Below are 21,741 nucleotides of genomic sequence, written 5' to 3'. Positions count from 1 at the left end.
AGCTCCTCCCCTCTCACCTGATTACCTGTAAACATTCGTGGACTGGATTTACAACACTTACATAAAATAACTGACTGTAATATTGAAATGTAGAGAGACTGTGATTGCCGTACGCTGTGGGTTGAAATATATTTTAATGAAATGTTTCTTAAATACATGTTGTCGCACGTTAATTGTGACGTAACTGCATTCCGTTTCCGAGTCAGACACGCTATTTTTTTAATTGGTTTGTCTTGAGGACGCATGACAAAACAATAAACTAACAAGTCAACTTACAACATGTTACTGTAATTTATTTCATTTGTATTAATTTTAGCCTTCTTTTTTTGTGTTGAGAAATACGTAAGAACGGTCCTGTTTTATGGCGAAAGTGCGCCCCCTGTCGCCCGAAAGAAAACCAAGCCGGATGTGCAATTTGAAATACAGCTGCGGGACCGCGTTGGGTAAGCACTCTGTCAGCTAAATGCTAAGCTAAAATCGTTGCTATTCCCGCGTTGTTCGTGAGAAATTTGCGTTATTGTGGAATTTGTTCACGCAAATCCGAATTGTGTATTTTACTTTTGTGGTTCAATTTAGGACAAAACACACAAAAGAGCCTCATGTAGTCCCCTGACGTTGTGATCCAGCTAGGAGACCTAAGCTAGTTTAGCTAACGTTAGCCAACTCCGACAAGATGTCGCTACCAGCCGTCGCGTCGCCGGCCTTACTTCCTTCTCCTTACTGCTTTTATTACTATGCCCCCCGTTTGACGCAAGTAAGGGTTTTCAGTGTGCGCACCCACTCACTTGCATATTTGGCCCACATTTGTCTCGATGACGTGAAGCTAGCGGGGTTATTTGCTTAGCTAATGTACCTGTTAGCCCAAGTCAACTCCCTCTGATTCAACTTTGGGTATTTTTGTTTTGAAATAATCCTACGTAGCAGTAATAAACGTCATCGTTGTTTTAGCCGAATGGAACCGGCAGTCATTAACTGTAGCCGATTGAAGTGGTTCTCAAACTTTTGTATACCAAGTACTACCCTAAAAAAATAAACAGAGCTACGTTTAACTGTGGCGGTCCTTCTATGAAGTATATTTAATATGGTCGTAAATTACTGTAATTTATGCGTATCTTGAACGCTGACATTGTTCATTGACATTAAATCTTGAAAAATAAAACAACTAAATATTAATTCACTTAAATTGCCCTAAATCATTTTGTTTCTAATATGTCATTGAGTGTTAATGGTTTCAGTCCTCAGAAGCTCACCGCAGAAAGTTACTTGAATACAATACAACTTGATTTGTATAGCGCATTTCACAACAGCCACAATTGTAATAAATACGGTACATTCATTCATACTATGTACAGTATATGTTGATTTGCCTTGTCTAGCTCCACGAACCTATGATGAACAATACATCTTATAATTTTGTCTTGTTATACTAATGTCTACTAGGCCTGCACGATATGCGGTTTTAACATCGCGATTGCGATGGGCGCATGCGCAATAGTCACATTGTAGGAGGTGTAATGTTTTTTTTTTTTTTTTTTTTTTTTTTTTTAAGAACACAGAAACTTTTAGTTTGTTTCATAAAAGCAGCACGCTACACTATGCTCTACATTGTAGAGACTACACAGACCGTCTTGCGCACCCCCACGCTAATTAGTCAGAATCCAACCCATTTCCCCATTTTTCCTTATGATGAAAAGCAATTCTAGACTTGCAGATAAGGCAAACTTGCTTCATATATGATATTGTTGTTCTCCTTCCGTTCCATATTGATGTGGTAGGTTTTGGGCCTCTTGTTTCAGCACCCGAAACACGTTTTCATAAATTTAGTAGAAATAAATTAAGCTAATAGGGCATTTTATTAGCTTTCTTAAATTTTCCAGCTGCTGGCACTGTGAACATACAGGCTGACTTGTCTGTCAGAAAATGTGTTGGATTGGTTGTCTTGCGTGTTCGTCACATGACAAATGTTATAGTGAGGATGGATGGTCGACAAAATGGGCACCCCTCATCCAATTTATTAATCCACCATTTCTACATTGATGACATGTACCCCATGTTCTGCTTACAGATGTCTGGTTGTTACAGAGATGAGCAGCGACAACGTCAAGTTGTTTGTGGGCAACCTTCCGCTTGATGCAACCCAAGACGAGATCAACAAGCTCTTTGCACCTTACGGGGAGATCAACACCTGCTCCTTGCTCAGACAGTATGCTTTTGTTACCCTGAAGGGAGAGGGAGCCGCTGACAGGTACTATCACCTTGAAGCATAGACTCAAACCCTAAGCCTCACTCGTCAGGCAAATGTGCTTCACCACGGCCACTATGCTACTTAAAGACCGCAATCGTTTTTTTTTGTATGTTCGGAAGTGGAGGTAGCAGTTGATAATAATAATAATAATAATTTGCCCTTTATTAGTCCCACAATGGGGAAATTCGAGATTCGAACCCAGGCCTCCTGGGGAGACTGGGTCCTGAACGCGGCGCCTTAGACCACTCGGCCATCCTGATGCGCTTATACTGAGATGCATGACCATATCGTCATTAGCTAAAGCTAATCTGAACTAAAAGTAAAGTTCTATTTACCTTTTGGCTTTGACATGATAGTGCCTCGGCCAATGCTTGAAGTGGCTTTAGATCTTCTCCACCCTATCTGCCCAAACACGGACGAAGAACCGTTACTTAACAGCGAGGGGGAACTGCACAATGGAAGTAGATTGATGACTAAGGACATTGACCTCAAGGACTGGAGTTTGACACCTGTGAGATAAGGGATTAATAGCATGTTTCCCTCTTTTTTTCCCCACAGGGCCATCCGGCATCTTGATGGGAAGGAGTACCGAGGCAGACCCCTCGTGGTGGAGGAGTCACGCGCACGTCCCCCTAACTCCACTAAAGTGTTTGTGGGGAACCTGAGTGCGACATGCTCTGCCGATGACTTGCACAGCCTCTTCTCTACATTTGGGAGAGTGTTAGATTGTGACAAAGTCAAAGGTGACATCCACAATTATCCAAATGCAAAGAATTCTAATCAGTTTCGTAAATACAGTAAACCCTCGCCACGTAGTGCTTGACTTTTTGTGGATTCAGTGCTTCACGTTTTTTTTTCCAAAATAAAAAAAAAAAAAAGAAAGAAAAATTACAGCTGTATTGCAAAAAGACATGTTGCTTTGAAGAGATTAATTATCTGATCTTGTCAGCTTTGTAAAACTTCAATGTAGTTAAATGAAAATAATCATTTAAAATGTGAGTGTCTCCTTAGCTGTTTTTCACTTTTTGCTGGGTGGTTCCAGTCCTGTGGAAAACGAGGGATTACTGTATGTCGGGTATTCATTAGTGTGCTTTTTTATGTATAGAAAAATATTAGCCTGTATACGCTGCCTGTAACACAGGTTCAAGTAACACAATTACGATTGAAGGAAATAGTTTCTTAAAAAGCGGGTGCAGGCTATTAATTGGAATTGGGTACTTGGCCTGCAGTGAAGATCATCACGTTTGATCTGTTTTCTTCTGATCACTAACAGCGTTCTTTGTCTCCTACAGCCCGATTATGTTCAAATGTGGGCTATGCATTTGTGCATATGGAAAGGAAAGAGGAGGCCATGGCAGCCATCGACGCACTTAACGGGACCATTTTCAAAGGCCGTCAGCTGGCTGTAGAGCTCTCCAAAGCTCAACCGTTGGTCAACCAGCTTATGACTTCCGGGAATTCAGTCGGTGTGTAACTTTTTATTTGTATTTATTTATCTATGTATGCATGTAAGGTTTTGAAACAATGCTGCAAATAAAAGCACCAGACACCATCATGCTCTTTTCTTCCTTGCAGGTGGTAGAGAGGGTCTGCTTCCGCGGCCAGCCGGCTCCATGGAGCATCACCAGAGTCACGCTGCTGTGCTCGCGGCAGCTGCAGCAGCTGCCGCCGGACTTCCAATACAAGTATGTGAATATTACGAATGGAATGGTATATTAATAAACCATGCTAACATTTCATATAGTCAATATCATTTGAAATGTTAATTATTGCTGAGCCTAATGTGCTTTTTGGCCCCTAAAAGAAGGTAGAGCCGTGCAGAAAACACAACTAGAGTGTCCACTCATTCTTGCAGAGTAGGGAAATGGTTAAAGTTATGCCTGAAGTGCAATTTGACTTCATCAATTGAGTAGTACAGTACATAAAGGAACCACTAACAAAACTTTACAAAAGCCGTTCAATAGCTTCAATATAGCTAGCTTGTGATTATTGCAAATATAATTGCATTTTGCTAAAATTGACACCAATCTGTTTGTGTGGGCTAGCCTGGTGCAAAATCTAAATTTTTAATGCAACATTCACACAGCCAAATTTTCTTTGTATTGTATTGATTATTGTGCCAAATATTTAAATTTGATATACAGTGAACCCCCGGTTATCGCGGTTAATGGGGACAGAGACCACCCGCAAAAACTGAAAATCCGCGAAGTAGCGTCGCACCTTAAAAAAAAAAAAACACCGTATATATATACTTCACACCCATATATATAAATATATATAGGTGAGAAGTAGCGGCACACCTTCAAAAATGCTTAAAAAAAAAAAAAAATATATATATATATATATATATATGGGTAGAGAGAGAGAGAGAGTGAAATTCATGTTATAACAAAAAAAAAACAAATTATTATTAAAACTTGTGTTTTTATTCCCCAGCCATTATTTTTGTATTTATTCAATTACTTCTTTTTGTATTTATTTAATTACTTCGACTTTTACCTGCTGGTACGCCGTCCGGTGTGCCCTGTGAATGTTATGATCCTCCAGCAGACAAAGATACAAAGATAGTGTAGCGACTTTGTAAATGGTTCAAGGCTTCTGTGTTTTCCTCTTTTCTGTGGAGGCTGTGAAGGCAGCAGGGGAGTGAACGTTATGTTGTTGTCGTTGTGTTGCTCTCTCTCTCTGATCGGCGTGGTTGCGGCCAACAGCAGCCGTTTTTGGCTTAATAATAAAAGCGTTCGCTGATGGACAAATTGGCCTGATTTATTATACAACGTTACAATATTTATTATAATCACAATATAGTCAGTGTAATCAGCGCGTCTCGCAGCAGCTGACGGCATGGCGCGAGACTATCGCTGGAGGAACGCCCACACAGCTGAAAAAACAAAAACACTCGCGGCATGACAGGCACGGATCATGACAGTGAAATTAAAGGTGGCATTCTTCATTTATTTATTTATTTATTCATTCATAACTGACAGCCTCGCGCTCCGCCCGTGCCCGGGGAAGGTGCTCCTCTTCGGCTTACTGTGACGCGAGCATGCCCTCCTCCTCGGCAGCTCCCATTCGGTTAAACTTAGGGGCCGTTTGGCACCGCCCGTGCCCGGGGAAGGTGCTCATCTACGGTTTAACTGCCACGCACGCCGGCCGGAGCTCTGATACGGTCCGAACCGCGCGAAACGTCGCCACCAATCGTGCCCGGGGGAACCTGCTCTTCTTCGTCCACTCTCTTCTTCGTCCACTCTCCTCTTCGGCGCACGCCGGCCGTCTAACCGCTTCAGCGCCCCCTTGTGCCGCTCGGAGAAACTACAATGCCCCCGAATATTTTTTAGACACGCGAAGCACTGAACCCGCGAAAGGTGAACCGCGAAGTAGCGGGGTTTCACTTTACTGCATTTTAAAAGAGCATGTAAAATATGGTCTGGTTTTATGCAGCGTAATTGACACAAAAACACTGTAGTACAATGGTGTGTTTTGTCTTTAAATGGTGCGGGCAAGTGTGTGCCTTGTAGCTCTCACACTTCCTTGTAGTGCAACTCCGGCAATGCAGAAGCGGACAGTTAAGCTAACAACCGCATTCATGTTCCAATGCTTCTTAATAACAGTAGCAGGGCTTCTTTTCACCCTCTTGTGAGCCATGTTATTGGTAATTTACAGTTAAGAAAACACGAGACCTGAAATTCCGGAAAGCAGCAGTGAGTCTGCAGTTACATTTTTTTCCCCTATCTCCCTTTGCAGGTTCAACAAAGCGTTCATAACTCATTCTACAACACCACATCTTTTGATCCCACCTATGCCGCCCTGAAAGGCATTACAAGTTCGAAAGGCGCTGACGGCGTCATATATGGCGCTCTCGCCAGCCAGGTGTACGGATCCGTTGCCGACCAAGTGTACCAGGACATAGCCAATCACACAGTTGCACCCACAGCTGCTGAGGAGTACGAGGCTCAGAGCACGCCAGATCCGACAACACTTTTTGAGGCCGCAAGAGCCAAGTTCTTCCAGGAGGGACAGAAGGTCTTAGATTTAGAAACTTCAGAACCGTACAAACCTTTTGTTGTTTTTATTTTTTTTAATTTTTTTTAGTGTTTGACTTTTTTTCTTTGGGTCAGGTTCTGGCCGAGCAGCAGGCAGGGAGAAAAACAACAGCAGCATCAAATACAACAGCAACCACGACGACAACCACAGGAACTTCAGATACGGAGAGGGACCGCAGCCCAATCAGAGGAAACCGGACGCCATTACTTCCGGACCCGTCTCCCGGTTCCTTCACTCAGAATCGTACCAAACGACGAGCTCTTCTGCCGACGCCGCCCGGGGTAGCCGAAGACCCCGCCGCTGCAGCTGCTGAAGGGACAGATCCTGTTGCTAGGTAAACAACCAGGCACAGATTTGCGTATTGACTCCCAAAAAATTATCACATCGGGCCTGTAACCGTAGACTGAACATCTGTCCACTTTTTATGCACAAGCGCGTTTACGCGTTACGTTATGGTGTCAGTTGCCTAAATTTTATACCACAGCCCTGGTGCCGTGGAATACCCTTTATAGGAAATATCTTGACTTTTATGACTTTTATCAACATTGTTTGATTTGAACCAAAGTGTTAAAAAAAGAATGCCAATTGAAACTTTTCTTGCTTCTTTCTGATGCATCCTTGTTGAATTATAACTGCAGGTCCTACACAGAATATTACCAGCAGATGCATCAGTACCAACAGTACCAACAACAATACCAGCAGCAGTACCAATACCTCCAGTACGCCTACACCAATCCTCCTCCGCCCCCTCCACCACCAGCCACCACATATTCCTCCAGCTCAGTCCCGCCGCCCCCTGGGACGTACACGGCACCACCGGCTTACACAGCCACCCAAGACTACGGACCACCAGGCACCTATGACTCCCCCGCCAGCTACAACGCAGCGTCGAAGAGCTACTCCGACAACTACAACGCCTCGGCCGCCTACGATGCATCGGGAGGCTACGGGGCGGCGGGAGCGTACGATACATCCGGAGCTTACGCGGCGGCGGGAAGCTACTCCGCATCCACACCGTATGAGCAGACACCCGCACATGGGCAACCCACGCCCCAGCGCAATTATTACCCTTACAACACGCCAGAACCCCCTTATCGATAGTCCAGCTCCCCCAACCCCCAACGCACACGTACACACCCTCCATACTGAAGATGTGTGTGCGTGTGAGTGGGCGTGTGTGTGTGTGTGTACACATGAGTACTTGGCTAAGGGAAAGTTTAAGAGAGAAGTAAAGCGGGCAGCAAGGATGTAATTTCAATGAAGCATTTTGGCTATTCGCGTCTCCATCTGGCTGGAATTCACCCCACATGACAATGAATGCTATCCAAAGATGGGAAAAAAATTACAATTGTGGAGTTGTTGAAGAGGCACAGTTGGTTTGAGGATAAAAAATTTTTTTTTTACCTGGCATTGAATCAGGGGTCTTGGCAGTGATGGAAACTTGCAGGCGGAAATGTGAGGCAGGGATTCTGTCCTTGCTTCTCAGGAAACAGTTTGTGAGTATGTTGGCTAAATGTATACATCTTGAAAAGACATACTCACCCCTGTGTTGTTTTCGTTTATGCCCAACCTGACAAAGTGCGTCCTCATATTGCCCTTCTGTGGAGAATGTGTAATTGGAATCATTACAGCAGCATACTAATAACCTTGTGGTTTTAATCACCCTATGTTGCTATGATTTGGCAAAGTTCCAGGAGGAAAAGGCCATTATAGTTAAAGTTGTTGTCAGGAGTAACTCCAGCCTTGTGAGGTTGACCAAAGTGTTGAGTTGTTGTGGCTGAGTCAGGTTGCAAACGTTGGCTACCTACCTTAATCTCTCTGAAGCTCAGTCTACTCACGCAAAGCTTTCTTTCCATTCTCATTTTTATGCTGCATAGTCGCACCATCAGGGGTCAAAATTCTTTGTTACTTCTCGAGTCAATATTTAACCATGTTTTGGATATTTTTTCAGGCTGTAGATACATCAATTTTTTTCATTTTTGTATGTATAGACAATTCTGAAATCAGTAAGCTCAGTTTGGCCTATTGTGTCCTAACAATCTAAAAATCACTCATCAGAGTGTTGTGTCTCAGCTACTTTTTCCAGATCTGGCTTTTTTCTGTTTGTTTGAGACTTATGTAAATACTTCTAGCCTTCCTTTTATAAATCGAACACTTGGTCTGCAAACATTCAGTTTTACGGTAACGACTGTTCAGGAATATTAATTAAAGATTGAAAGGGGATGTTGAATTAAAGAAGTCTGTATAGCAGCAAGTCAAAGATTGTAGCTGGAAAATTGTGTTTGATTAAGTTAGTGCAGGGTTTCCCCAAACTTTGGAATTGGAATGGTTTTGTTTCCAAGGAGTTTTTACTTGTAGAGCAGCGGTGAAGAAGGCTGAGGACCCTTTGAATGGTTTCTCTTCAATTCGGAGCAGGACCATGCAAAAATCGATGGCTTTTTGGTCCCTTTTGCCCCCTGGAAAAGCACACTAACACTTGGGTGTGTTTTCATATTTGGCTTCAATACCTTTCCCAAAAGTAATGACAATCCACATATTCAACTTCAGCCATTGTTCACTACTTGAGCTATAATTTCATTAACGCGCACACATGCCACAATATTCCAGCGTCTCCATATAAACTTGTTAGTTGCATGCCATGTTGTTGCTGCTGCTCCAGCCACCTTCTTCCTCTTGCTGATTATTGCAGCTAGAGTGGGAGGGAGCCAAACTCTGAGCCCTTGCCCTGGACGTACGCCACGCGCCGCTGTAGCGCGGGATGGGGGAAAACAGCAGCGTTAGGCTCCCCCGAAAACTGCTGTGGACGATGGGGGGTGGCCCCCCCCACTAAGGTAAACACTCAGACCACACACTCCTGCCCCGGCCGCCCCGAAAAAACACGCGTCACACAGTTTGCAGATATTCTGACGCACACATGCCAACGTCCAAAGCTGTTTTCAGGAAACTCCTGACTTCAGGTTTTCACCCTTTTGGACGTTTTGTTTTATATTTTTATTTAATTTACCCCCTGTCCACTTCCGCCAAAATCATTCTCATGCAATCCTGCCTCTGAAGATCATACATCTGTGAAGATGGCGTTGAAGCAGGCACATCCAGAGCTAAGGGGTAGGTTACGTCGTTAGAATGTTTTTTCTTTTTTTTCTCCCCCCCCTCGCTCCTGGCGACACTGTGGCCACTTTAGGGTCAAGTGCCTTGCTTTGAAGATAATACCAGTAGGCCCTCCAATTCAGAGGCTGACACGAAGCTGGCGCAAGATCGGTTTCTGGTTCAAAGCTTGTCTCAAATCCAAGTTCCCCTCTCAATCTCCTACCATGACAATTACCAATGCCACACTCAACCTGTATGATAAATTTTCATTTTGTTTTAAATGACTTTTTGTCCGATGTTCTTTTGAAATGATTAAATATCAATAAAAAACAATTCCAATCATCTATCTTTACTGTGTGAATGCTTCTTTCTTTAGTGCGTGACTTGTTAGGAGCCCTCCCAAAAGAAAAAAAACTTCACAATTATAGCATTAGATGACGTTTTATTCCATTACCTTCCAAATACATCGGCTCTTGTGTCAAACCCACCATGTCATTACTTTTTATGAAAATTAAAAGGGAGTTTCATGCCCTTACAAGCAGATGAAAATGTCATTGTCGACAGTCAAAGCAGTCTACACAGATGGTTATATATACTGAGGTAATAATTCTAGGACATCAATGTTCTTAAATAGACAAAAGCAGCATGAAACTGCATGTACAGCATGTAATGACGTTTCTTACTTTCATGCTTGTTTTGTCATGGTAGACTTCCATTCTGCAAAAACAAATGATTACCAACTGATAAATGACTATTCAACCTGACAACTCCTCTCTGGAGCTCAAACTAGCTACAATTGTCATTTGACTTATGAGATTGTTGTGGTAATAATGGCCCATTTTTGAAATGCTACCATTTTGTCTTTTATGTGTGTGTCAGTTACTGAAACATTTTATGGTGTGTGTAGTTACATTTAGCACGCTGTGGAAAAACTCGTGGGCAAATTGACATCGTGTCTTGGTTTCTGGGTGTTATGTGGAGTCGAATACTTGCTATCTTTGCATTTGGCCCCTCCATTTCTGAGGGAGTGATAGTTTGTAAAAGTCCAAATACTTGCTGTGTGCTCCAACTAATGAACATGTAGCTCTTGTCTCTCTTTCAGGAAATGGCAGAGCAAAGAAACAAGAGCATAACCTGACAAGGTAATATGTGTGTTACAAAAATAAAGTTTATAGAGGCCCATTGAGATCTGTACACTTGCGTGACCTGCTGTATTTGAACTGTGTGCAAAAGATCTGTTCACTTGTATGACCTATGCTTGAAACTGAAAGTAACAGTTGAGGCTTCTCGTACATCTTGCCCTGGTTTGACGTGATCAGGGCCAAGGAACATTTTAATATCAGCTGATGGGCAAACAGACAGGACGAGACTGGGCAAAACACGTTAGATACACCGCACAATGTGGACCAGACTCAAAACACGTATTACAGTACTTTGACTTTCATCCGCAAAACCTCCACGTGCTGCTGCTGGCATTGGTATGAAAAAGGAGCGAGCGTTCAAAAACACAAACATTGGAAAATAGCAAGGCTTTAATTAAGATTGCAATGTCCGGCTAGCTACAATGGGGATGGGGTCGGGTGAGGGGGGGGGGTATTGGGTTAGTGTGAGAAATTGACATTCATGGAGTTTTACATAGCTGGTAACTGGTTTAGAAGTTCTTTGTGGGTTTTCTTGCACAGGTTTGCGTTTCGACATGCAAGGCGGCCTTCAAACCGTTACAGGCCAACTTGTGTTGTAAAACTGTTGATTTATGAATGTCAATTAATGGAGAGAGCCCCCCCCCTTAAAAAAAAAAAAATCTTGTTCAAACACACACAAGTGAAAGTTCACACCATGGTCATGCTTTTACCGGGCACACGAGCCAATAAAAAGACGACACTGAATCATGCAAAACAATCCAAAAACTTTCAAACCTAAAAAAAAAAAAAATCACACAAATGTTTAGAGTACTGATCATCCGTTGACTTAGAAGAAGCTGCGCTTTTGATGATGACTTTGGTGCAAAAAATGTTCCTGTTTCGAAGAGCACAGACCCTGTCCTGCCCTCTTCCTCGATGAAGACACTCTTGGTGTATAGACCAGTTGTGATAGTTGAACATAGACGCCCCCCTCTTTTCCCTTTTTACTCCGGACACAAACATACGTGATGTAACATCGACCCCTAAATCCCACCAGCCCCTGGACTATGACACCTTGAAAAACACCACCATTCAAACACGGACACGGCAATACATTGGTCTCACATACAGTACGTCATCCGAACAAGTCTAAAAGACACACATGAACAGCATCGCCTATATACAGAGGACACTAACAATCAGTCGGTGCTCGACTGACATAGATAAGCCCTGGAACGCAGGAATGAAATAGAAAGAAAATAAAGTTTTGTCTAAATGTCAGGCTGCTGCCTCTTTTTTCTGTCTTCCTCTACAAGGAAGATAATTGCGCTCAAAATTACTTAAAGGATTTTTTTGTTTGTTTTTGTTGCAAAGTTCCTTCAGCCACCTTCAAACTTTTGTGTTAAACACGTTTTAGACCTTGATGCCTCCGATCAAGGCGCATTCCAAGTGCATGTATAGACAAACAAACGCTGATCGATTATTGCCCCCTTTGGACTGTACTGTACATCCCAGCAATGAGTTTTAGTTCATTTTTTTGTGCAGTCAAAAGGTTTTGTGCTATAAAGATGATCGCTCATGACCTTGTTCACATTTGCCATCTCATTAAAGTCTCATCTCGGGCTGTCCGAACTCATCTATCAGTGAGGGCCCTGATCAACAGACGTTCGACATTTCTCACTGACCTTTAGACGTCATGCGCAGAAATGCTAATACTACACTAACTAGCCTGTCTTTGACACTTTCGCTAATTACACTTGTCTAGTTTTTCTGCTGTGTTAAAACACTTTTTGTTTCTTCCTCTGTATCAGAAGGGACATCATTACATACCCTTCAGGGACCTTCGACATTTTCGGATTGGAGACTGTCTTAACTGGCTCTCTGCGCATTCATCTATATAAAAAGAGCGTTATTGTACATAATCCTGATGCGGACATGAGGTGTATGACAAGAAAGACATGTTTTTTGCATGATATTGCACAGCCGCAGAGCAGAAAACAAAAAATAGTAAAAGAGTTTAGGTTACAACGAAATTTTGCAATTCCTGGGTGTGACTCGGGGCTTTTTTGACAGTAGTTTCAGGACAGTTGGCAAACATGGTCCTGACATCACATATCAAAAGAAACAAAAAGGGGTAGGTTAGAAAAGTTCCCAGGCCTGGTGTCACAAGAGATATGTTTTAAAATACCAATATAAATAAACAACCAATATATTTCAAACAAACTAACACCTTCAGACGAAGGCCGGTTCACTCCAATCTCTCATCCTGAGCCGCGAACTCAGAAATGTTTATTGTGCACTGGTCTCTGTATTAGAGTGACTAAGCCACCGTGGCACATGGCATCATTGGCGAGCAGCTTCTTACTCTCCAGAGTCCTTTCAAGAAGTGACATTCTTTCAAGGACAACAACATCCAAATTATGGATTGGGAGGATCTCTGGTTTGAAAGTGGTGTAAAAGAAGCCATTGATGTGAAACTGCAAAAGCAATCTCTGAACAGAGAAGGTTTGAGACGTCACCTGCCCTTGTGCCTGTCACATTGTCCTGACATCCCCCAAAGATTGACTCTTTCTCCTAAAACAGCCACGCCCCAAAAATTAAGTGCGTGAGAAATAGCCAGAGATTGGATACTGAACATGAGACAGTTTGTGGCTGAAAAGAGAAACACAAAGCTGGGCTAACCTCCCTGCTCACGCCACCTGACAATTTGTTATTTTTCATTTTCTTCTTTCCCAAAATGAAGGGGACCCTTTTTGAAGACATGGGTGATGGACATTCAGATAGGTGTGATGACTGAGTTATGTAGGATCCCAGGAAAATCCATCCAGGAGTCATGGTATAAAGAAAGATGGGAAAATGTGTTAAACTCCAGCGGCATTGCCTTGAAGAGGAAAAGTTTCCATTTGAATTTGAAATATATCTTGTGACAGTCCTGGAACTTTTCTGACACTTCGTACCAGAGAGGGCCCTGATCGACAAACGTTAGACGTGTCTCACTGACCTTTAGACATCTTATGCATAAACGGAAGCCTTTTTCTTCCTCAGTATCAGAAAGGACATCATTACATAACCTTGTGGGGAGGCATTGACCTTTTGGGATGGGAGACGGTTAAACTGGCACTCAGTGCATTTTGTCTACATAAAAACAATGTTACTGTACATAATTCTGATGCCGACATGACTGTTACGACATGTTTTTGCATGATATTGCACTGTTGCCGAGGGGAAAAAACTGAAGCAAGTAGTAAAAGAGCTTCGATTACATCCATATTTTGCAATTCCTGGTTGTGGCTCAGTGCGTTTTTGTCAGTTCCAGTGCAGTTGGCAAACATGGTCCTGACATCAGGTACCAAAAGAGAAACACACACACACACACACACAAGCATGCCCCCCCCCTCTCCCACACAAGTTAGTCTAATGTGTAGTTGGCAAACGAGAACAAATTCGGCTACAAAACATTAATGATGCGGAACACCGACATGTAAAAACGCTTACAAAAATCTGACGATATCCGACATCAGGTTGATGGTTTAACTAACTGGTACAAGACGATAAAAATCTCCTGCACTGGACGCACAAGCATACACACGCACACCCTTGGCAGAGTTCACATGGAGTAAAGTGCCAGCAAACGATCCAGTTTCTTTAACTCCAGGACAGGGAGGGTTGAATTGGAGGTCTAACTGAGGGTGGGGGGGGAAATCAGGTCAGGAGATGGCGATGAAGCAGCTTCAGTGGTCGCAGCCTCATCACAGGTCGTTTTCGGCGAATCAAACGGTATGAGGTGTGAATGGAATATCTGTGCTGAGTTTCAGGCGCCACTGAGAGTTTTTGAGTGGGGGTGGGGGACCGGTTGGCACATGGTTTGGGAAGCGAGGAGGGCCGAGCGTTGGTTCTTTCTCCTCCCTCTTTGTCCCCTCTTCTCTTCCTCCGCCATCCTTCTGTTGTCTTCACGCTTCCTCTGTGGCGCTCTCAGCTCTGCTGCCATGATTACAGCATTGTCTCTACATGAAGTGCATCTGCAGATATAGGAAAAGAGATAGATTGAGGGTGAGCCCGTTCATCAATACCTCCTCAAATGTTCAGGAATTTATTCGTACATTATAAATTAAATAACAGGAATATTTTTTAAATGGTTGAATAAAACAGCCATGGGCTTATTTATTAATGTTATTCTTATAGTGCTGTTGTTCTGTCAGCAGGATGAGCAAAACGGACTGATTAGCATGGAATTTTGTAGGAGGTAGAGATGATAAAATGTTGCAACTATCTAGATTGGGGGTTTTCTTTTTGCCATATTTCCTCTACTCGCCCCAGAATGCAAATGTTAGCATCCATTTTTTTTTCCTTTGCATGGACTCTTTTGGTCCCCCTGAATTTCTAGCGTCATTATCCATGAACTAGAAAGTCTGACGTTATTGTCTTTTAAATCACGGCGCAAGTCACGCACCGTTGAGCGCTTAGAAGCTAGATGACTACATTGAGCTGTTGCCGGTACGTGACTTCTTTCAAATTCTTTCAAAAGTATTCTTGTTCGATTCATAGTATTCTAATATGCCTTCAACTGATAGGTGCTTCAACTACTGAACAATAATGTCACTTGGTATCCCAACATACTCACGAGGTGAACGAAGGAACTGGTGAGCTGAATTGTTTGTTTGTTTGTTTAAGCATGCTAATAGTAGCCTTTTGATTTCTTATTGGGTTGAATGGGACCTGGAGGGGTATTATGGGGAAGCTAGCACCTATAATGACGTCCTGAGTTGCCGGTAGTTTTGTTTAATAACTACATGATTTCATTTTGGCATTCCTTTTCTAAATTAGTTTTCAGTTGATGATGTTTAGTATTTATGCTGTTGTTTTATTTCATTTGAATTAGAAGTTGACACACTTTATACAGAATGTATTTAGTATTAATTTTACTGATTGAAATGATTGGGGAATTATTTTTGGACATTGGATGTACGTACATTAAGATTTGAACGAGGATATCGGATACTGGGATGAAGTCATTCCAGACTCATTTGAATTCGACACAAGCTAGCCTGCACCTCCACTGCAGGGTTGGCTCTGTCACTAAGTTTTACGCGAGTATAGTATAGTTTACAGTTTTGCCACTTTTTTGCTGTATTTAGTGGGATTCAGAACCTCTTGTGACCATGAAAAAAAAATAAGCGACTAAAGACCCGCACAAGCATGGGGAGAGTCCTGAGCCGAGAATTATTACAATTGTGAGGTACATTTGCTGAGCACTACTCGATGTGAAACTCTGGAGTACCTGCGTCCCCGGGATGGGTCCGAAAGGATTGGTGGGTCTCAGGACCGGCTGGTTGTACATAACAGGCTGCGGGGGCATCATGGGAACACTCCCCATCTGATGGCTCATATGAGGTGGGAGCTGCTTAGACAGTTGGCAGGGTGAGAAAAAAATGCTTAACTGGAGATAATGTCTGATAATAGTTGATTCAATCCTTTACCATTCCATAGACAGGCACTTGGGGGGTCGTCATAGGAAAAGCTACTGGAGCTGGAGCCTGTAAGCAAAGACAATGACCTCCCCTTAATCGCTTAATATAAAAGCAGAAGCATAACATGCAATGGTAACGTGCGCTGGATACTTACATAGCCGGTGTAGATCACCCCATTCTTTAGAAAGAAAACAAAGACAAAATACAGTTTTATTCAGACTCTTTTGTTTTGCAATTTCTACGGCAGATATTGCAATTTCGATTTAATTAGCTATTTTCTTCACAATGTACAGTGACATTTACAAACATGATAGAAAATGTCATTATACCATTAAAAACAATAAAAGCCATTACTGTAATGATGCAGGGACGCTAAAGAGGTTTTGTGAGGGAGCAGTTCTTTTTTTAAAAACTACTTGCCGTCAAGTATAATTTTGTATTCATGTGTAATTGTGATTATAAAAATGTATTTTTTTAAACCCCAAAATGTTTTACATTTCGTACTAATGTGCATGTTCTTTGTACATAAATCTCCAATGATGTCAATAATATAATTGTCCCTTAGCAAAGCTAAATTGATTCAAATGTAAATTTGGAGAGCTATTATTGTGTCGATCTCACAACTCAGTATGCTGTGGCGCAAAATAGGGCAAATATTATTGATGAGATTCTACATATTTAACATCGAACCTCTTCCTCATGATGACGTCAGCTGTTTACGTGTTCAAATCTGAGAGTGTCTGCTGAATTGCTAATGTAGTCGTCGTCTTATTTCATGCCTAGATACGTATTGATTAAAATACAACATTTCTGTTCATAGCTGTCGGGTCGCCGCCCTAACATGGTTATAGTCAGACTTCTGTTAAAAGTCAACTGTACACCTGAGCACTTATTTGGCTCTTGCCCAACTCTGTATTTCACTTTAGTGATTAGCACGCTTTGCAAATCCTCGTTCGCCTCCTCGGTTAAAACGCTAGTTGTTAGTGAGGTAGTTTATTTGTCACCAAGGATGGGATGATCTGCATCACGCAGCTCGTTGTTGCTGTCCTGCACGGACTTGCATATAGTACTACAAATACAGTCCGTACTGCTGCGCCGCAGGATAGCTTGGCACCGAGCATTCAAGCAACAGCGAAATAAATTACTTCCGGGACTACGGATTTTTTAAAAATCAGTACGGCGCTGGTTAGTGTGTCCTGCTTCATGAGCTTGGGCACAAACTGCAGCTTTGATGATCTCAAAATCACGTTGTCTGTTATTGTGATTTCGGTTCTAAAACAATAAATCCTTCAGCCCTACTCTGCAGTACTAAGTCCTCGTCAATACTTATAATTAAAAGAGCTAAACCAAACTCTGTGGCTCTGTCTTTTTCTGATTATCCCGACTGATCGTCCTCTGATGTCGGGTGTGTTAAGAGTGACCCCCACTCCCATCCATCCATCCATCCAACCATTATCTGCCGCTTATCCAGGGTTGGGTCGCGGACGCAGCAGCTTCAGCAGGGAAGCCCAGACTTCCCTCTGCCCAGCGAATGAGGTTAGTAAATCGACCGGTAAATCGAGAGCTTTGGCGTTTGGCTCAGCTCCTTCTTCACCATGACAGTCCGATACAAGGTCTGCATCACAGCAGATGCTGCACCAATCCACCTGTCGATCTCACGCTCCATCCTACCCTCATGTCTTTCCCGATCTGGAGAGGGCACTCCACCCTTTTCCAACTGATCTCATTTATGGTCTCATATTTGGAGGTGTTTATCTTCATCCCAACCGATTGACACTCGGCTGTGAAACGCTCGAGTGAGAGTTGGCGATCACGGCTTGAAGAAGCCAACAGTACCACATCATCTGCAAAAAGCAGAGATGCAATACTGAGGCCACCAAACCGGACCCCTCATTGCCTCGGCTGCGCCTAGAAATTCTCTCCATAAATGTTCCCAACAGAATCAGTGACAACGGGCAGTCTTGGCGGAGTCCAACCCTCAATGGAAACAAATCCGACTTACTGCCGGCAATGCAAAACAAACTCTGACATCAGTGGTAGAGGGACCGAACAGCCCGTATTTGTGGGCTTGGAACCCTGTACTCCCGAAGTACACCCTACAGAACTCCCAGAGGGACACGGTCGAACGCCTTTTCCAAGTTTACAAAGCACATGTAGACTGGTTGGGCAAACTCCCATGCACCCTCGAGAACCCTGCCCAGGGTGTGCCCCCATGATGGAAAATATAAACCTGTTAAGTACTTCCAATCATACATCCTCGTGTGTCCTTGATTCTGATTTAAAATGGAACAATAGCAGTTAGGAAGGACCAGTGGGTTTGTATGAGAAGATAAGTAAAACAAAATTCACATATCTATAAAAGTGACTCGAACATTGGTTTAAATATCACATGAAGTGCCTTAACGTGGCTTTTGTGTGTTACCATCTGAGGGACGGGCATGGGAGCTGGGGCCATGGGATGAGGCGAATGAGTCCAGTTTGTGCTGGTGCACACAGTTTTTGTCTGCCAGCCGCTCCCACCGGTCGGCTTCTTCTCTACCAGCTGACTCCACTGCAGCTCGGGCCTGATGCACACAAACATTCACTGAAGAATCATGCGAATAATTGAAAACAGCCAGTTGGCACAGTTTTTAACGCCACCTCACCTTTTAGCTTGCGTCCCCCCAAACTGCAAGTCTAAGAGGAGTAAAGCAAGTTAGCTCCAAGTAAGCAAACGCCATGCAAAGTCATTAACTAAGACTCACTCCCGACGAGGTTGGCTAATGAAGAGTCCAAATCGCTGTGGAGCATCTTTCCAGAATGCAGCGGCGCTCCAGGGTTGTGAATCTGAGTTGGTGTGACTGGTTTAAGCAAGTCACCTAAGGAGTCACCATGATTGTCAGAAGACGATTCATTTGTTGTTTTTGCGCTGTACATGTGTACTGTACCTCCCCAGGCGTTGTTGTTGGGCACAGTGTGTGTGGTCTGAAGGGGGGTGAAGTGGGGCTGCAGCGTGTACAGCTCACTGGACAGATTTGGCACACTGCAGGAAGGAATAGGACAAAGTACAGGACACATGATTTCAAAGAACTTTTTGGACTTGGCGTTATTGCCTTAGGTCACTTACTGTTTATTTGATTATTTTATATCCATGGCCTAGTATTTCTGTAATTATAATTTGCATTGAAAATCAGGTTGTCGTCGTAATAGTTAGAACACTCTGGAGTTCAGGTTTCTTGGGGACTTGCTCACAGGTGAGGAAAGAATGGCATGAGATGGACAGGCATTTGTAGTGATGCAGACACCATATCGGTCTGTCATGATGAAGAAGGAGCAACGCCGAAAGGTTCTCGATTTACCAATCTACGTTCCCACCTTCACATATTGTAACAGGGTTGACCGAAAGAACAAGATCTCGGGTACAAGAGACCGACCAAATTAAATATGCTCCGCAAAGCCCCTCCGCATCAAGATGAGCAACTCTCGTTCAGATGCCTCCTATGTGCCTACCTGGTGAGACGTCCCAGGCATGAATTCTAATCCCCAACAAGTCAGCGGTTGACCGATGTCCTGGAGTGCATTGTGCAGTATAACACACATGAGCCATATTCTTCTGTTCGGGACTCACTGGTTGTTGACGGCTACAAGGGGTGAGCTGGAGAACAGGTCCGTGGCTCCGCCACTACTGTTGGCACTTCCCACCGATTGGGTGCTGGGCGACACGTTGGGCGTCTGCATATCGATCATCTTATGACCGTCGTCCTGCATGTATGAGATGGCGATCAAGGTGACGATCGTATGCGCGCTAATTGAGCGAGAGAGAGACTTATACTGTAAATGTTTAACATGTCTCACCTTGTGTTGCTGCAGTCTGTTGTCCTCTGTCTTGTCGTCCATTCGACTGAGGGAGATCCCGGTGCTGGAGAGGGATGACACCGTGCTGGACAGTGTGCTGGATCTTACAGTATGGTGACACATTGCATCAAATATAAAACACATTACAGTGGCACATTGACTTACAAGTTCAATTTGTCCTACGACAAAGATCCTGTATATCCACAACTGAACTGGTCTGAAAGGATTTGGGGTTTTTGTAATACGTGAGGCATGACAAACATGCAAACTAAGCATAGGATATGAATCCAGAAGACTTCTAACCACAAGTCCTGCCCTTCACCCTTGACATTCTTACTGTGACTGTACCTGCTGGCAATGGAGAGGTCTTTGAGCTTCCGGCCCTCCAGAGAGGCTAAATGTTGCTCCAGAGCCTCCAGGAGCGAGTTGGGCGCCTGAGGAGGAGGGAGGGTGAATGTAAGCAGACATATTAGAATTCTCAGCAAAGCTGTTTCAAAAAGTGACATTTTTACTCCTGTTTATCATTATTCTACTTATCACACACACACAAAAAGCAGCAGATCACCCTCAAACTGAAAACGTATCTACTCTAAGACAGCTGATTTTTGTTGTTATTTTTCGTTGTTGTTGGTTTCATTAGGTTTGGTTGTCCGGCATGCACAGATCAGCTCCGTCATGCAGATCCACAACTACCACACCTCTGATCCATGCAAACTGCCAGCACCAAGTTCCTTTATAATCAACACAAGAACCACACAAATCACAGTCCAGAACATCAAGAGTTACCCCTTGGCTTCCCTCGTCAAATCAAATCAACTCAACATAAAGTTTGCTCTTTCATTGGGAAAGTGCAACAATTTGAGAGCACCGGAAACCAAGGAAGTTAACTCGGAAATGAAAACATCTGGTGAAAAAAACAGGTATGCACATGTGCTTTTTTTGGTCTACATGTGATACCTGTGATACTTTTCTCCAGCCTTTTTTTTTTTTCATTTCATCACTGAAGAGAACACAGTACACACACACACATCCACGCACACGCACACACAAAACAGGCAAAGAAAAAAATGTCTTGTATACTTATTTTAAAGGGGAAGGGGAAAAAGACAGTAATGTGAATTCTGGAGGTCCGTCTCCAGAGAATACGCTATGGAAGTTTCAAAGTAAAAACAGACACATACAGTATCTAGTGCTCAGTAGAGGCGTGTTGTTGAATAGGCCCGTATAAGGTCTTCATAAGCACTACAAACACGGCAGTGTGCTTCAAAACTTGATCACATCCCAGTTTGTCGAAAACATAAAGAAATCCAAATAGGCTTTGGCTGTGATATGCAGTGCTGATGAGGATATTATGTGCGCCTGTCCAAGGCATATTTGCAGAAACCTACGTCTTTAAACCATTCGCTGCTCTCCCCACAGCTAATGCAAAGTGACCTGTTTCTCTAATGGACTGAGTTGTGTTATTTGGTTGTGTGTTGTTTAACGATAAAACATGTCGTCTGTAATCCTGAAATATCATTAACCCTTCTGATGGAGAAATACACCACATGGCCAAAAGTATTGACACGCTCACTGGAATACACATTTTAAAGCCAATCAATTACTCAGTGAATTTATAATAGCGGTTTAAAGTTATGACATTATTTTTTAGTATATGATTACCGCACGTCTTTTTTGTCCGGCTGGGTGACGTGGTTGGACCTCCTTACAGTGAGTTTAGTCTTAAGTCTCCAATCTTTCCAGAAATTCCAGATACTTTTGTGCTTATCACATAATTTCAGAGTTGCCCAACCATTTCATGCTTTTAAGAGTCGCTGTTGTCCAAGCTATTCTTGTCAAATTGTCTTGCGATATGTGTGTACATGCTGTGTGATATTTCATAAAAATCTCAATATCAATAACCACACATGCATGGGGAGAACATTCAAATCCTTCAAAGGAAGAA

At 43.1% G+C, this 21,741-nt stretch overlaps 2 protein-coding genes across 5 annotated transcripts in view; one reads left to right on the top strand and one right to left on the bottom strand.

Moving 5' to 3' along the window:
• Positions 1–397: 397 nt before the first annotated feature.
• Positions 398–11,758, top strand: rbm14a (RNA binding motif protein 14a). 3 transcript variants are annotated; one of them, XR_015839548.1, is made up of 9 exons: positions 398–443; positions 2,066–2,245; positions 2,804–2,988; positions 3,538–3,711; positions 3,821–3,930; positions 5,987–6,265; positions 6,361–6,620; positions 6,925–9,117; positions 10,476–11,758. XR_015839548.1 is itself a non-coding variant. In XM_088278839.1 (9 exons), the coding sequence occupies exons 2-9, from the start codon at positions 2,085–2,087 to the stop codon at positions 8,977–8,979; spliced, it is 1,551 nt and encodes a 516-aa protein (XP_088134965.1). In that variant the 5' UTR covers positions 398–443; positions 2,066–2,084; the 3' UTR covers positions 8,980–9,719. The 3 variants fall into 3 exon arrangements, 2 of the variants coding, with proteins under 2 accessions (XP_088134965.1, XP_088134964.1); XM_088278839.1 differs by lacking the exon at positions 10,476–11,758 and having other exon boundaries at positions 6,925–7,302; positions 8,976–9,719; XM_088278838.1 differs by lacking the exon at positions 10,476–11,758 and having other exon boundaries at positions 6,925–9,719.
• LOC148319771 (phosphatidylinositol-binding clathrin assembly protein-like) overlaps positions 10,658–21,741 on the bottom strand; it is a 26,626-nt gene continuing 15,542 nt past the window's right edge. For both annotated transcript variants that reach the window (XM_088278836.1, XM_088278837.1), the window contains 11 exons: positions 20,145–20,230; positions 19,797–19,899; positions 19,570–19,703; positions 18,890–18,984; positions 18,707–18,820; positions 18,608–18,638; positions 18,385–18,526; positions 16,117–16,140; positions 15,972–16,028; positions 15,773–15,892; positions 10,658–14,513 (listed from right to left, as the gene is read on the bottom strand). In XM_088278836.1, coding sequence (XP_088134962.1) covers positions 14,499–14,513; positions 15,773–15,892; positions 15,972–16,028; positions 16,117–16,140; positions 18,385–18,526; positions 18,608–18,638; positions 18,707–18,820; positions 18,890–18,984; positions 19,570–19,703; positions 19,797–19,899; positions 20,145–20,230 — 921 coding nt within the window. In that variant the 3' untranslated portion in view covers positions 10,658–14,498. The remainder of the gene's footprint in view (positions 14,514–15,772; positions 15,893–15,971; positions 16,029–16,116; positions 16,141–18,384; positions 18,527–18,607; positions 18,639–18,706; positions 18,821–18,889; positions 18,985–19,569; positions 19,704–19,796; positions 19,900–20,144; positions 20,231–21,741) is intronic.

Source organism: Idiotropiscis lumnitzeri, chromosome 17, assembly GCF_059441095.1.
Source record: "Idiotropiscis lumnitzeri isolate Australia: NSW breed Sydney's pygmy pipehorse chromosome 17, RoL_Ilum_1.0, whole genome shotgun sequence".
Classification (NCBI taxonomy): domain Eukaryota; kingdom Metazoa; phylum Chordata; class Actinopteri; order Syngnathiformes; family Syngnathidae; genus Idiotropiscis; species Idiotropiscis lumnitzeri.
The sequence above is the reverse complement of the archived record's forward strand: the minus strand, read 5'-3'. Positions and strand labels throughout refer to the sequence as shown.

Bases quoted from the DNA above. Each gene is read 5' to 3' on its own strand.
- rbm14a (XM_088278838.1), top strand. From the start codon at position 2,085: ATGAGCAGCGACAACGTCAAGTTGTTTGTGGGCAACCTTCCGCTTGAT. The intron at 2,989-3,537 runs GTGACATCCACA...TGTCTCCTACAG, and splicing joins AGATTGTGACAAAGTCAAAG to CCCGATTATGTTCAAATGTG. The intron at 6,266-6,360 runs GTCTTAGATTTA...TCTTTGGGTCAG, and splicing joins TCTTCCAGGAGGGACAGAAG to GTTCTGGCCGAGCAGCAGGC.